The 15,602-nt window shown below is 57.8% G+C and overlaps 1 protein-coding gene across 3 annotated transcripts in view; it reads right to left on the minus strand.

Annotated features, from left to right (window-relative positions):
- The window catches only part of ATP6V0D1 (ATPase H+ transporting V0 subunit d1), a 38,503-nt gene that overhangs the window by 9,528 nt on the left and 13,373 nt on the right, over nucleotides 1–15,602 (minus strand). For all 3 annotated transcript variants that reach the window (XM_082439735.1, XM_082439734.1, XM_082439733.1), the window contains exon 2: nucleotides 5,310–5,481. In XM_082439735.1, coding sequence (XP_082295861.1) covers nucleotides 5,310–5,481 — 172 coding nt within the window. The remainder of the gene's footprint in view (nucleotides 1–5,309; nucleotides 5,482–15,602) is intronic.

The following is a 15,602-nucleotide window of genomic DNA, read 5'->3' on the forward strand; positions in this document are numbered from 1 at the left end:
GAAGAGTGGCCCCTGCTCGCCGCAACTGGAGAAAGCCCTCGCACAGAAACGAAGACCCAACACAGCCAAAAATAAATTAATAAATAAATAAATAAATTAAAAAAAAAAAAAAAAAAGAGTCAGCTTGGGTCGAAAGAAGTCTTGGGATGGGGTTTAGAAAGCCACTTCCTCCAAGAAGTCGTCTCAGCCCCTAGCCAAGTCCTGTCCCTCTGCTGTTCCCTTTGGCGCCACCTGCTGGAGCATGATGGCTTGCTCCCATGGTCTCATCATTTGGCCCCGGGGGCCAGGCTTGGCGCTGGATAGGCCATGATGACTACCCGGCCAGTCGGCCCATCTACAGCTCCCAGCAGAAGCTGCTAGTAACCATACCTGTGCTCAGTCACATCTGGGTCCTACAGAGCACTGCCCAGGTGGAAAGTGAACAGAGATATCAAGCTGTGGCTTCAGCACATTACCTGTCAAGCCTCAGTTTCCCCTCTGCAATTAGTATGACTGAAGTACAGCCCCCAGCAGAGCCAGTGACGCCCTGACCTTCTCCTTATTAAAATCCTGCCCCTCTCCTGAGGTCCAGTTGGGTCCTCCCTGACCCAACCTGAGACCTGAGACTCCTGAGCATCAAAGGGCGCCTGCATACTCTCCCTCAGGCTCAGGAGAACAGTGTCAGTGCTGGCTCTCCCTCAGGGCTGGAGCCGGGTCGAGCCCAGGACCCAGAAACCACAGCAGGCCTAGCGCCCCAGCCTACAGAGACCCTGCTATCAACTCAGAAACGGTGGTTGTGGACAGTGAAGGCTGGGGGGCCAGAATAGGGAGGCCTAAGGACACCTGATACCTGCTGTGACCCAGCAGAGCCCAAGGTTTGGAAAATGTGACCTGGGGAGAGTGGCAGGTGTGCTGACAGGCCCACTGGGTACTTGAGGCCATTGTCCCAGGACAAAGCTTCTTTCCAGCTGCCCACTCCAGGCTGGTGGCACTGAGGCCCCTGGCACAGTAGAATATGAGACCTCACCTCCCCCAGATGGTGCAGGTCACCGTGCCCGGGCTCTGCCAATGGGTACCTGGGCTTCAGGCAGGTGCTACACACTGGGGACGGCCCCTCCAGGGAGGCTCACTCATCTAAGGACAAGGCCTTTGGGGCCCACCTGGGAATCCCCAGAGACCAACTCACTTCTCCACAAGCCATCCTCTCCCAGCTTCCCTTCTGGGGCCTAGTCTCTCATAGGACGCCATATGGGATGGCCCAGATCAAAGTCTCCTCTGAAGCTCAGAAAACCCAACAGAGGCCCCACCCCATGTCAGACAGCAAGTGAATGGCTGAGTCTGGAAGGAGCCCTTGGTACAGTGATGTATTACATGTTATCACCATGAAATTGAGCTGAATCATCTCAAAACCACATGACTGATGACAGTCTACTTCAGAGGGACCTCTCTCACTCAGGGCCTGTCTACCACACATGAGGCAGCTGCCTCCACTCTGGCCACCCACTCTGAGTGGCCTCTCGAACCCCATCTGACCCTCGAGTCCTCTCAATGCTGAAGCCCCTGGTTCCATTTGTGGCAGCTGCCCACAGGCCTCTCCAGAAGCTATCTGCACCACCACTGGTACCCATCCTATTGCATCCATAAGTCTCCCTCCCTCCTGGCACTGCGCCTGGCCCAGAGCTGAATACTGGTCATGTGTGTTGGCTCAAGGCTGGCTGGGATCTACAAAAGCACTGGACACTGTCTCTCACACAGGAGGGCAGAGGAGACCTTGCCCAGCTTCTGCTTGCACACCTGCAATGACAAGGAACTCACTGCCTCCTGCAGAAACCAGTTCCAGCCATCTTGGGGCAGCTCCGAAGGCGACTAAGAGATTCTGAAGTCTGGAGCTAAGATGACCTCTGTGGTGGTCCCAACCTCCGCCCCAGCTGGGCCAGCTCTGTCTGTGGGCAGCATTGGCATGGTTCCCTCAAGCCCCCACACCCAGGATGGGGTATCTAGCTGACGCGTCCATCACCTGGGGATGGCACTCTCCTTTCCGGTAACATCCCTCTGGACATCTCTAGGGTATCTGCCTCCTTCCCAGAGGGTCACAGAGCCAGGGGCTCCGTGCTCCACCTCCACATGTATGGTTCCCCCTGCCTTCCCCCAATTCTTCTTTCAAATGCCCTTCCCTTCAGCCAAACAGCCACCTCCTCAGGGAAGCCAGTGGTGAGTCCCTGGCCTGGGGAGGTCCCCTGGACAGGCCCCTGTGGAAGCCTTCACCCCTTTCTGCAACACTCCTTACTCCTGGGATGAGCCAGGGTGGAGGCGGTTACAGAGGTGGTGTGGAGGAGGAAGAGGAGGAGCAGCCGGGGAGGTAGGAGTTAAATCAAAGAGACACCATGAGAGGAAGGAGACTGCTGGAAGGAGGTAAGATGGATGTGGCTCCTATTAGGTCTGGAGACCCTGGCCACATGAAGGTCAGCGGTGACCTTAGCCGGGGCCTTTGGTGAAGTGATGGGATGGCTGGAAGCGGACTGGAGGCTCAGGATGCAGGAGGTGAGAGAACACAGAGGGAATGTAAAAGTGCAGGCCGCACAAGATGGGTTTTTAATGGTGTGAGAGATCTGAACTTGTTTAGATGCTGTTGGGAAGAATCTGGAAGGGAAGGGGCTGCACAGACAGGAGTGCAGATGAGTGGCCCTCAGGGTTCAGGGAGTGGGGTGAGGGGACTCAGGACATCGGCAGAAGGACCCAAGAGAAGAGGAGGGTACCTCTGCCATTGGAACAGGGTTGGGGGGCACAGACACAGTGCTGGGAGGTGGACTGGCTTCTACTGTCTCTGTGGAGGAAGAGGTGGGCCATCTACCCAGAGAGAAGGCTGGGGGCAGGCGATGAACGGTGTTTAAGATGGGGAGGTGGTCTTCCCACCCTCGGTGGGGAGCTGCAGGGTGCTGAGTAGGGAGAGCGAGTGGCCAGCTGGGCAGGGACAGGCCAGGCCAGCTGAACTGGTAAGTGTGCATGTCTGGCAGCAGGGAAAATCCACCCAACACTGGCTTCCCCGGCTCTGCTCCCGGCAGCGGAGGTGGGGGAGGGCGCCTCGAGGCTGGAGGCTGCTGGGCTTCCTCCAGGGCTGGGGAGCTGCCAGCCGGGTGGGACCATGAGATGGGCGGCCAAGAGCGCTGCGGATGCTGGCAGAAGAGTGCTTGAATGATGGACCAGGGAACCTCAGCTGGGGAGGGAGGAAAATGAAGACAGAAGGGGTGGCGGGGGAGGAAGCAAGGTCCAGAGCCCTGCTGAGTCCGGAACCCATGTCCCACAAGGGGCTGAGAGTGGGCTGGAAGGCCTGAAGGCTGTGGGTAGAGACGGGGTGCCTGACTCAGCGATTTCAGGGCCGGAGCAGTTCCAGGTGGTGACATGTTCTTGGGCAGCCATCGTGGGGGTGGCTGAAGTGGAGAGCAGAGGAGCAGGTCACTGGAGATGACGAGGTCATGAACGAGCAGCCACAGGCTCAGACAGGCTGACACGTGGCTGCCGAGCTCTTCCTGAGACAGAGCAGGACTGAGGGGATGGGAAGACTGTGAGCCACAATCACCCATGAATGGAAGGGGCGGGGAAGTGACAGCCTGCCACAGCATAGTGCTTGGCTGCTTTAAGCATGCTTGGTGCTTGCAGCCAACCTCCAGCAAACAGCTGGCGGCCATGCAGCCTCAGTCACGCTCAGAGCCCTCTCCAGTTTCATGGCCTGGCAGGCTAAGACCAAGCCTCTGAGGGCACCAAGACAGGCCAGGGGCTGGCAGCACAGGCAGGTGGCCAAGCAGGCAGCAGGATGGATGACATCTGCCCTCTGACCACTGGCATGGGGTCGGTCTCCTCTGGCCAGCCTAGCTAGCAAGGCCAGAACATTCACCAGGAAGCTGAAGGAGCCCTGTGCAAACAAGGTGAAGGCTCGGCTCTGGCAATAAACGCACTGCTTCCTGGTATGTCCTTCAGTTCTGGCCTTGGGGTAAAGGACACCCAGGCCCAGGCTAGGGGTTGACTGACAGATGGGCACTGCAGTATGACCCCCAATGTGGCAGCACGAGACACATGCCATCTCTGGCCTCCTGCCCAGAAGGACCATGTCGGCTGTACCCTGACGGGGGCCAGGGCAGTATGATATGGATCCAGCCAGGACAGCAGGGAGGTTCCCCGGAAGGAGGCTTGTGGCCAGGAGACAGCCTGCTTCCCAGCCTGAGCCCTTCAAGTGTCCCAGCCTGTGGCCTCAACCCAAGGATAGAGCCCTTCTGGTTGCAGCCCCTACTTGAGCAAGTGGATCTCGAGTAAATGGCTGCTCCTGGCTGGGGGTGGGAAGCAGGCCAAGCAGCAGGCATCCAGCCCTGTCCCTGCAAGTGTAAGTGTAGGAGGTATGCCAGGTCCCACGGATCTGGGGGTCCCACCAGCAGGGAAGGGTTAAAGCTAGACAGTACCCAGAAGAGCTCCTGGAAAGGCTTCCCCACAACACACACTCACACTCCAGCAGTGCAGAGCACGCTCATGTAAGCCAGCCACCGATGTCTCTGTCCACCACCTGCGCTGGGCAGCCCCCTGGGCCAGGGCCAACTCTTTGTCCACCAGGTCCTGGCTCATGGCTCCTGGGCCATCCTGGCAGAAGGGGCCTCTCTATCTCCCTGTTTCCACAGGCACACCTGGCGAGCAGAGGCTGTCTCGTCCAAGTGCCCTCCCCAGCCTGTAGGTCTCAGGGTCCTTTCCTCTTCTCCAGGAGCTTAGTGGAGGCAGGGTTGCACCCAAGGATTAGACATGAAGAACGCTGGGCAGCCAAGGGTTGTTAGCATGTGGGCCTGGGCCAGAACTGGGAAAGGTGGCCAGGTGTTCAGCACCCTCTCCGCCTTGCCCCGCTTCTCCCTGAGACCCAGGGCCATGGTCAGAGACGACAGAGGACAGCCTCAGCCCACACAGGGTCACAGGGCCTGAATGGTCCATCCCAAAACCTGACTCTTCAAAGCTCTACCCATCCCCCGACCCCATCATGGGCAGTGGGGGCCTGGTGAGTGTTCAGGGTGAGTGTTATAGGGTGAACGAGGGAAAGGGCTCCTGTCATCCCTGATCCCTGTTGACACCAGGGACGCAGGGAAAGCAGCTTCATCCAGCACTACAGCGTGGGACACTCGGGCCTGCCCACCAGATTCCCAGACAGCAGTGAAGTGGCTGGTGACCCCATTTTGTAGGTGGTGGCCTGGGCCCAGCATTGTTGAATGAGCAGCCCAGCCACCCAACCCAGGAGGACCCTGCTGACAGAGGAGCTGCCCCATCCAGTGGGGGGAAAAGGCACTATACAGAACACTCACGTAATGAAGTCCAGGAAGCTGGCGAGCGGCTCATAGGCATGGTTCCTCATGTGGCGGAACTCCACCACCATCTTCTCCTTGAGCCGGTCATCGATGACAGACACTGTCAGCGGTGATGCCTCATTGGCCAGGAAGTTGCCGTAGTCAGTGCTCTGCAGGTGCAGCTTCAGGTCTGAAACCCAAGGGTGGGGGGTGAGAGCTGGCCGTGCTGAGCCTCCCCAGGACCCCAAGTCCCTGTCCTCACCCCGACTCTGGGTCCCAGACCCTCTCCTGCAGTTGTGCCCTGCTGCTACCCTGACCTCCTGTCCCTGCCTCCACCTCCCTGTTGGCTCAGAGCCTACTCCAGGGCAGTCAGGCCAAAGCCAGGACACTGGGCCCCAGAGTCCAAGTACAAGTAGAACCACTGTTCCCCCAAACGACAAGAAAACCTGGGAAACCCCAACCCAAGGTGCCATTCACAACCCACAGCCTTTGAGGCTCTCCTGCATGGTGGGCTCCAGGATGGCCCTAACTTAAAGCAGAATAAGACATGGGTCCTACCCTCCAGAGCCTCATGGTTAAAGGAGCAAGCCAACGTACCCCCAGGCAGAAACAATGCATATGAAATGAAGGACATGCCCCAGGCCAAGGGTAACGTGGAGAGGGCACCAAGATAGGGCTGAGAGGACACTCCAGGCTGGGCCAGGCAAAACGCAGGGACAGGAAAATGCAAAGGAAGCAGCTAGCAGGATGGCATGAGTGAGGAGTAGCCTAAAGGGCAAATGAGTGGTGTGAGGGGGAGATGAGGCTGAGGAGAAAGACTGGCCTTGCCTGAGGAGTGGCTGGAGGCAGGCAAGCCAGGCCCACGGGCTCTCCTGAGCTCTTCAGAGCAGGGGTGAGGGAAAAGGGAGGAGAGGACAGAGCGGAAGGGCCCTGGGGAGGCAGGACAGGTGAGTCCCAGGGGAATTGTGGCAACAACCTGTCTCGCAGCTGTTGCCCGTGCATCCCATCCCCCAGTCTCTTCTCCACCCAGCAGCCAGAGCGATCTTAAAACACCAGGCAGACCCCATCATGCATCTGCACATCCTCACCTCAGGGCCTTTCCCTGTCCCCTTGCTTGGCAAGTGATGAGCTCTCCTCAAATGCCCGTCTTCAGAGGCTTCTCCTATAGCCCCACCACTCTGTCCCTTCATTTGTGCCATTTTTCTTTGTAACACATCACATCCCACCTGGCACGGGGCACATAAACCACGATAGCAGGGACTCTGGGTCACTGCAGTATGCTAGAGCCTAGAACACAGTATGTTCTGGTGCATTTTCATGTTCAGTAAGTAACTGTGGAATAAATGGAAGACTGGGAAGAGGGTTGGTGAAGACAGCAGGAGGGTTTGCTCCTGGGCTTTGAAATGGGAGACACTGCGGTAGTGATGGCAGTACCAAGGACAGTGGCTGAGGAAGGACCCATGTGTGCATATGCATGCAAGTGTGGATTAAGGCCCAACAGCGGAGGCTGGCTTCTGCTGACTGAGGAATACATGCTTTCTGTGCCCTGGAAGGTTGCCCAGAGGATGACAGGAAGGGTGACACCTGTGAACATTTCCACAAGCACCGCCCCCCTTGCCCCGGCTTAAGGCCTCCCCATGTGTCTGTGGACCTGGAGGGCCATGCTATACCGGGCTGCTTAGAGAGGAAGGGCGAGTGGGGCACATCATCGCTCTACAGACTTAGGGGATCCCTGTGGTGCCCCTCCTCCTGTACCCCATCAGGAGGAGAATGCTCCTAGCCCAGAGTCAGGTGTGCCAAAGAAGAGACGGAAGAGTATATGGGAGGGAGGCGTGGAGGGAGGGAGGAAGGGAGGGAGGGGTGCGTACCGTCGGAGTGGCCACTTTCTACCTGCACCCGGGTGGCAGTCAGCACTCCTGTCCTCTGTGGCTCCTGGGCACTCAGAGTGGACTTGAACCTCGTGAGGCCTGCAAGAGGCCTTCATCATCCGCTGCCTTTGCTATCGCTCTACCATTCATACCTTTTTTCCGGCGGCCACCCAAAAGGGGGACAGAACTGAGGGCAAGGTGGAGCAGGGAGAAGCCACCAGCCCCCTGCTCTGCCCCGTGGACCCCACTGCCATTTTGCCCAGGAGGTGTGCACACTCCTCCATCCTCACCCCCGGCCGTCTGCTGTGAGCCCTGCCCTGGGTCCATTCTTCCCCCTCCTCACCAGTGTGGCCAAGGCCCACCTACACCTGGAATAAGGCATGGGGTAAGAAGGTGCTTTGCTCAGTAATGCTTGAGTTGTTGCAGTATTTGATTAACCATTTGGTTGTTACAGAAAAATTCTTAACTCTAATTGAGGGATTTCGCTGTATTAGCATAACCCTGTATTTCCACCTCTAGTGATGGGTTTTACAAACTAGCTTTTAATATCCCTGACTCTAGATAAGTGCACAAGTATTTTGTGTTTTTTTTTTTTAAAGAAACATGGGGGGCTTCCCTGGTGGTGCAGTGGTTAAGAATCCGCCTGCCAATGCAGGGGACACGGGTTCGAGCCCTGGTCCAGGAAGATCCCACATGCTGGGGAGCAACTAAGCCCGTGAGCCACAACTACTGAAGCCCACGCGCCTAGAGCCCGTGCTCCACAACAAGAGAAGCCGCCGCAATGAGAAGCCCACACACTGCAACGAACTGTAGCTCCTGCTCGCCACAACTAGAGAAAGCCCGCACGCAGCAACAAAGACCCAATGCAGCCAAAAATTAAAAATAAATAAATAAGTTTATTAAAAAAAAAAAAAAGAAACATGGTTTACTTGCACAAAACTGATAAGTTTTGAGAGATCATTAATGCCCTCGAAGTGGTTTTTGTGGGTATGAAACAAATGGTGAGAATATGAATTGGTCCCTCTTATTTTCATACTGAAATTAACTCTACTTAATTTATCAAGTCATGTCATATGCCCTGCTTTTACATCTTTTATCTATCAGTAAACATTGTGATACTTGAAAAAACTAGTGGGCAGGGAGTTCTGGCCCGGGCAAAGTAGGTGCTCCAATCCCCACTAGGGGAAGCCACAGCGCGGACAGCAGCTGGAAGCCCAGGCCGGGATGTGGTGTTCTGGGTCAGACGGTCTGGCGCAGCAGCTGCCAGCTCAAGCCTGTCCGTTTATCCATCCAGCCACTGCAGCCAGCAAAGAGCCCTTCTCAGGCGGTGACAGGCCACAGCCAGGGCTTGGAAGCCATACCAGATGCACAGGGCAAAACCCAGTCCTCTTGGCAGGGACCCTCATGCCAGTGGTCCCACTATTCTCTGGGACAGTGAGTTTGGGCCCTGGACCCCAGCCCGGCCTCCTGATTCCTATCCTCCAAAGCATCCAGGGGCCAGGCCTCCCGACAACCCCTCACCTGGCATCCTTGCACTTGCTGCCGGAAGGCTTCCCCAAGTGCCGTGCCACACCTACACTAGAGCTGCCCGAGCTCTCCAGCCGCGTGAAACCTCTGTGCCCCAGCCTCACTTGCTCCACGGGGCTGCCCTCCCTGGGCAGGCTCGCTCCCCAAGTCCCCCACCACCAAGCACCCTCTCTCCTCTCCAGCCCCCACCAACTCCATTCAACACCTGGCACTGATGAGGTGGGAGGCAGCATCCCAACACAAGGCGGGAACCAAGACCAACTCTAACTGGAAACAGATGGGCCCTGCTGAATACTTAGCGCCATGCCAGGAGCAACCTATGTGCTGGACCCGCCAGCCATGCCCATTTCACAGACTCAAAAAAGGGAAATCAGAGGAAACATGAAACGTGTCCAGAGTCCCACAGTCAAGCATAGAGAGGCTGGGGATATAGATCAGACCTGGTGGATTCTCTCCATCCCCAACTCTAGTCTCCTCTCCTCCCCCACCCCTTACATTTTTGACCATTCTCCCATGGCCCTTGGCCCAGGATGGGCCTTTCAGATATGGACCCAGCTACCCAGGCAGACTTCAGTTCCAGAAGAGCTGGCAGGTGGCAGAGAGGTAAGAGGGGCCATGGCAGGCCCCTCCACAGCCTCGGAGGCAACCTGGACACTCACCGCCCACCTGACAGGGGCCCTAGACTGTCATGATTCACGGATAACCCCTCTGGCATCACTTGTGGTGCCAGCCATTCCTTCAGAAGCTAGTACGTGCGAATAAGAGGGGCAAATAAAATAAAATTTAAAAAAATAAGATAAAATAAGAGGGGCAAAGCTGATGGGTGGACTCTCCTTTGCATGCCCCCCACCCCTGGGTCTTAGCATGGGCCTTAAAGCAAACATCCTTGTGTCTTGGCTACTGCGTTCTGCTGACGCTGCATCTGGGGACTTGGCTGCTGGAACACAGACGACCGGGTGGTTTCTGCTAGTGTTTGTCGAATCAGAGCAAACCTGGGAGATTCTACCGAGAATCCTGCCCGAGGCCTGAGGAGTTTTCCTTACCAGGAAACTCATTTTTAAAAGCCCCCAGTGACGACATCAGAGGGCCATTCCAGACCACTTCCCCTGGCCAAGACCCACTTCTCCCTGTGACCCAGGGTGAGGGGACAGCCCACCAGCCAAGAAGGCAACTTGGAGGCAGGCAGGCTAGCCGATTCTTTGGCTCAGACCACACAGGGCTTCTGAACCAGCTCTGACCCTGTTCAAGAAACCTGGCGGCCAGGCCCAGTGGCTGGCAGCCCCAAGCCCTTTACACAGTCCTCAGGGCTGGGACAGGCCCATTAGAAACCAGCCCCCTCCCCTCCAGCTTCCTGCTCTCTCCGAGGGATGTGGAGGAGGTGTGACTGGGGGTGGGATCAGAGCATAGCAGAAGAGGCCTGGAACTTGTTGAGAGCTTTGTGGGAGACTCGGCCGCCCAGCCCTGGCCCAGCCCCCGAGGGCAGATGAGGACGCCAGGGGCTCTGGGAAGGCAGGGGCTAATTCTGCTCTGTGCCCTGAGCTGGGAAGCCTGAAAGCCTCGGTGACAGCCCGAGAGCCCCAGACGTGCCTGGGCTGAGGCGTGAGCAGTGTTCTGGTTAGCACAGATGTGGGGGACTGCTCTGGTCTACCCATAAGCCCAGCTGTCTACCCCAGATCCTCCCATCCATGGCCCAGCATCAGGAATGTCTGGCCAGTCTGGGATCTCTCACAGCAAAAGACTTCCTCAGAGGCTGAATTCTCATGTCCAAGAAGATGCTGCTGCTGTCAGGAAGTTCTCTCTGCAGTACGACCTAAAGCCCTCCTCAGAGGAAGCCAATCAGCTCAGTTTCCCGTTGCCTGCAGCCTCCCCTGAGGGCCTTGGGCCAGCTCCTCAGGGCCCCTCAACCCCGCCCAGGACCCTCCCAGGCCTCCTCTGCTTCCCAGTGTTGCCTATCCCAATGTTCTGGTGACTATCCCCCCAACTTCACTTCCTGGGGCCGCTCCGGCCTCCTCACCGCCACGGTGCCCTTTTGCTGGTCTCCTGCCCCACATCTTGGCTCCCAGCTCCCAAGTCCACTCTCCATACCATCACCAGAGTGTTGTCTTCCAACTCCAACGTGTCGCTCTCACCTTTACCCAGCAGCCCCTGTGGCCCCAGAGCCTGGCCTCCTCCCCCCAGCCTGTGAGGCCCCACACCCTCAGCCCTAGCACTGCCTCGGCCTTAGCCCTTGCTTGACTCTCTGCTCTACCGGTGCTATTCTCCAGTTAGGGCGACCTGCTTGTGATCTCTGGCCCAAGCAAGTGCTCCAGGCAAGTCCACAGGGTGTCCGCGAGAGAAGCCCTTGAAGTCCAGGAAACAGGGCTGCTTCCTCAGGCCCAGCCAGAGAGGCTGGTTTGGGAGGGCACACCCCAGCCTGGCAAGTGAGAGCCCTGCCCTCCCTCCTCCACAGGGCACCCCTGTCCACCTTGAGACTGTCTGTGTCAAAGACCATTGCCCTGCTCCAGCAGGATCCAGCTGAGCTCTTTGAAGGCGCCTGGGCAGGTTGTAGTCCAACACCCACCTGGCATGACTGTTCCTCCCAGGGCCATGCCAGACTCAAGGAGGCCCCATAGCTGCCACCTGTCCCTCCACTGCCTGCCAACCCCCTACCCAGGTCTTCTGGGCCAGGACCCCTCACCAGCAGAGCCCAGGCCCCAGCTAGCACCTCTGATTACCACTCTCGCCCCTGATTAGCAGGAGGGCATGAGGACCCCTAGCCTGTCCAACACTCTCTGCTCTCTGAGGGACCAAGTGTGGGCTTGGCAGCCAGCTCCAGCCAGACCTTGAGAGGTGGCAGCTGGGCAACCCTGTCTCCCATCCACTTCCTGAAACCTTTCCCAGATCCTGCCAGCCCTGAAAGTGATATTTCAGCCCCACCAGGGCTCCCAGGGGCAGGCAGCACACGGCGTCTCCAGTCCCCAAGCCTCTGCAGCAAGGGCCCCAGGGAGGCAGGGAGGGAGGGTCTTGGCCCGGGCCAGGGATTGGTCTTACGCTGCCCCAGGGGCCCAGCAGGCACAGAGGCAGCCCTGGCACAGTACACTAGGCGGGGCGGCCCCCTGCTTTAGACTCACCCATAGCCTCATGGCCCACGGAGGGGCCTTGCTGGCCAGCTGGCCACGGCACAGTGTGAGAGGACAGTGTGTTCCCAGACTTCACTTCTGCTTTTCCAGAGGTCACTCAACGATGCTCTCCTGGGGAGCTCAGGGGTTTTCAGGAATTGAGGCCCGCTGAGTGAAACCAGATGTGCAAATATGCTCCCTAGAGCCTAGCGTGCCCATCCTGCCACTCCCTGCAAGGGTGGTGGAGCCCTGGAGCCTGTTCTACGACTTCGCTGGGCCCAGGTGAAGGGACTGCTTTGAAGGGACTGGACCTGGGCTCTACCTCCAGTGCTCGTTCTGCCCTAAGGGCTCTCTAATGCTGCAACTTCCAGGGGCTCAAAGCAGGGAAACTCAGACAAATGGACAGATGTGGACAGACGGCCAGGCTGGTGGCCCAACGGAGCCATAACCACCCCCTCAGCAAATGGACTGTGTTTGAGTCTCCTCCCCAGGCTCTGGGGGTGGGGGAGACCTCTTTTCTTCAGATCAGCTCCAAAGCAGATGTGTGCACTGCCTGGCTGGCTCTGCAGGGTCAGAGCACCACATCTGGAACTCCCAGCGTGGGAGCCACAGCATGGAAACCATTAACCCTGGGTTTACCTGGGGGCTGCAGCACGGACTAAGCATCCTCCTCACTCCCCATCCTCCTCACCAGGGCCCATCACAGGCTCCCTGTAGACCTCATGTAACTGACTAGCCCTGGGTTCCAACTCTTCCTATCAAATACCAGCTCTTCCTCCCCTCCCTCAGGTGTCGCCTGGCATTCCCCATCCAGAGCCTTGGCATTGCCCCCACCCCAAATTGAGGTGTCCATGGCCTCTTGCTAGCCCAGGACAAGGTCCATGCACAGCCACAGCCCCTCTCTGAAGCCCCATTTTGCCAGGTCACTGGTTTCAGGACACAGCTCCTTAGGTGGTTTAGTGGGACAAGGGAGAGAGACCCTGGGCTTTGGGACCACAGTGACCTGAGTTCAAATCTTGTCCCACAGCTTGGCCCTGAGCAGCTGGTGGAATCTCTGGACCCAGGCTCCTGGCCAGTCACCTGGTGAAAGGCCCTGCAGTGCCAGCCTCCGAGGGTAGACACTGAACAGAGACAGTGCTATACAGAGAAAACTGAGCATGGCATGGCACACCCAGAGCTCCACAGAGAGGATTCCACCCAGAGCTCCCCAACGGAGAGGCTCAGTCCCAGTCAGGTGGTCTGTGTTCTGACTCCAGGCTGTTGCTCAGGCCGTCCCACTCAGCGCTCCACAGGGTGCCCCTGCCCTTCCTTCCCATGGTCCCGACCCTTCCCCAGGGCTCTGGTGTGTCCTCTCCCCAGGGGCCCTTGTGCAGCATGGGCACGCACACGCACAGGCCACGCTCTGCTATCTCCTGGGGAAGGACGAACAAAGTGGGCTCAAAATCTGGGACTCCTGTCCCTAAGTCCATGTCTCACCTCACCTATGAGCAGGATCATACAGAGCTTTGGGCAGCCCGACCCCAAGGACCCGGACAGAGGCTAGGACCCAACTCTGCACCACCCACCACATGGTGAGCTACTGCCCTGCCGTCCTCGGGAGCAGGCGGGAGCTGGTGCAGCCAAGGGCAGCTGTTGCTCCGTGGGAAGCCCCCGGGCTGGCGGGCCAGCAGTCTCGGGAAGAACCTGGAGGCTACTGCTGGCACGGCCACATGCAAGTTACTGGGTTTCAGTTGGCATGAGGCAGAGATCCTGCAGGAAAAGGACAGTGAGTTCTCCTTCCTAGGTCCCTAGGCTGGCATTTTGTTTCATACTGGAGGCCTTTCAGTGAGGTGCGGCATTTGCAGAAGGGGGATGGGGCCGATTTGTAGAAGTGGCCCGGATGACACCAGGGTCAGTGACACCACCCACCAGCATATCAGAATCAGAGATTTGATAAGCGGGAGTGTCACTCCCCTTGTCTAGGAGGCAGCAGGATGTCTGCTGTCTAGGTGGCAGCAAGGTTCACCACCCTTCTCCTTGCTCCGAGACAGGTGGCAGGTGGTGACAGAGCACATGTAATTACCCTCAGGAACACCTCGTCCCTGCAGCTGGGAGAATGAAAGCATCACTCACAGCCCATGAGGAAGTCAACCCATCCAACAGTCAGGAGGGTGCCAGGCAGGTGACAGTCCCACGTGCCAAAGGGAGGGGCAGAACTGGTTACTGCTGCACCCAGGGCAAGTTCCAAGAAGCTCTCCTCTGACTGAGTGGAGATCCACCTGGATAGCCCCTCACCAGGACGTCCGCACCCAGGGCTCCATGGAACTGGCATGTCCCAGGAGACACAGGGCTTGCAGGGCAGCTTCCCTTGTTGCCCTCCACAGCCCAGACTGAGAATCAAGCGAGCCAGCCTCGCCCTGGGAGGCAGGGCCCACACCTCTGCTGCTGCCCTGTACTTTGACCCTGAACAAGCTCTTTCTTCTCCAGGCTTACCACCACAGTTACAGTGCATGCAGGCTGGAGTGGACCTGGGGCTGCGAGCGAAGAGCTTCTTTTCACTTTCCCAAAGATGTATGTTTGCCTGGGTGTTGAATGAGAAGAGGTGAAGTGGCCCTGCGTGGCTAGGTGCCAGGCAGCCCAGGAAAGGCCAGCTGTGGCAGGGAGCTTCTCAAAAGCTCACTCATGCCCATGTCTGGCTCCTGGGTCCACTGGCCCACACCGCCTGAGCAATCCTCTCTGCCCTTGATGCTTGGCTTCTGTTCTACATGCACAGTCCTTTGGAGGAAGGACCCTAAGAAAAGATGGAGCTCACTTCAACTAGGGGAAAGCAGTTTTAGGGTCCCAGGGGCTGCTGTTCCTGTGAAATTAAGCCAGGTCAGGCTGGATCCTGGCTGGAGCATCTTGCCGGCTCCACGGTACCTAGAGTCCAAGCTATGGAAATACTCACTGTGCTCAGACCTAGGCCCTATGGATGGGCTCTCAGGATCAGGCCTCATTTGGGGCTGCGAGCCATGCTGTTCTCAGCACGAAGGCTCCTTCTCTGCAGCTCACAGAAACAAGACCAAGCAACCCGGGCCAGGAGCAGAGTTGATCTTTCCATACTCATGCCCAGCAGACCCAAGAGGCCTGGGCCAGGCAGGAGGTGGCAGGAACAGCAGCATCCAAGCTGGTCCTGTCCAGGACCCCTGACCCCCTCACCCACCCTGCTCAAGGGGCTGACAGGAAACACGCAGGGGAAGCAGTGACACACCAGACTGAGTCTGATCAGCACTCAGGCCGGCCCTGGGAGAGAGGTGGTCACCTTCTCCGGGAATCTCATAGCACTCCACTTTCCCCAGGCCTTGCCACACGGCATCTCGCTTGGAGTCTAAAGTGTTGAAGGTGCGGGAAATGGGTGAGCTACGACCCATGACTGGCATCCTTGGGCCCTGTGTGCCAGGTCATGGGTCGCAGCTCACCTGTATTCCTCGACTCCCAACCCTTAATTCCCACGCTAGATACCATGTGGCAAGCCCTGGGGGAATGGCAAGGGCCCCAGAATCAGGGTCTCTTTCACCTGAGCACCCCGTCCCGAGTTGGGGGCCGGGCACAAAGAAGCATCGTCCAGGCAGCCTTCAGTGAACAAATGAAGGAAAGAATCAAAAAATGTACAGTGACTGGACAGGAGGAGCAAGACGGGTGTCAGGAGACCATAAGCAAGGCCTTGGGCCTCACCTGAAGCCAATTTCCCAGGTAAAATAAGAGGGTTGGATAAGGTTACTTCCAGGGGCCTGGCCAACTCTGACACTCTCAACCCTGATCAGACCTGGATCTCACTGACTCTGTGCAACCCCAGCCCC

Source organism: Balaenoptera physalus (genome assembly GCF_965194825.1).
Source record: "Balaenoptera physalus genome assembly, chromosome: 19".
Lineage (NCBI taxonomy): Eukaryota > Metazoa > Chordata > Mammalia > Artiodactyla > Balaenopteridae > Balaenoptera > Balaenoptera physalus.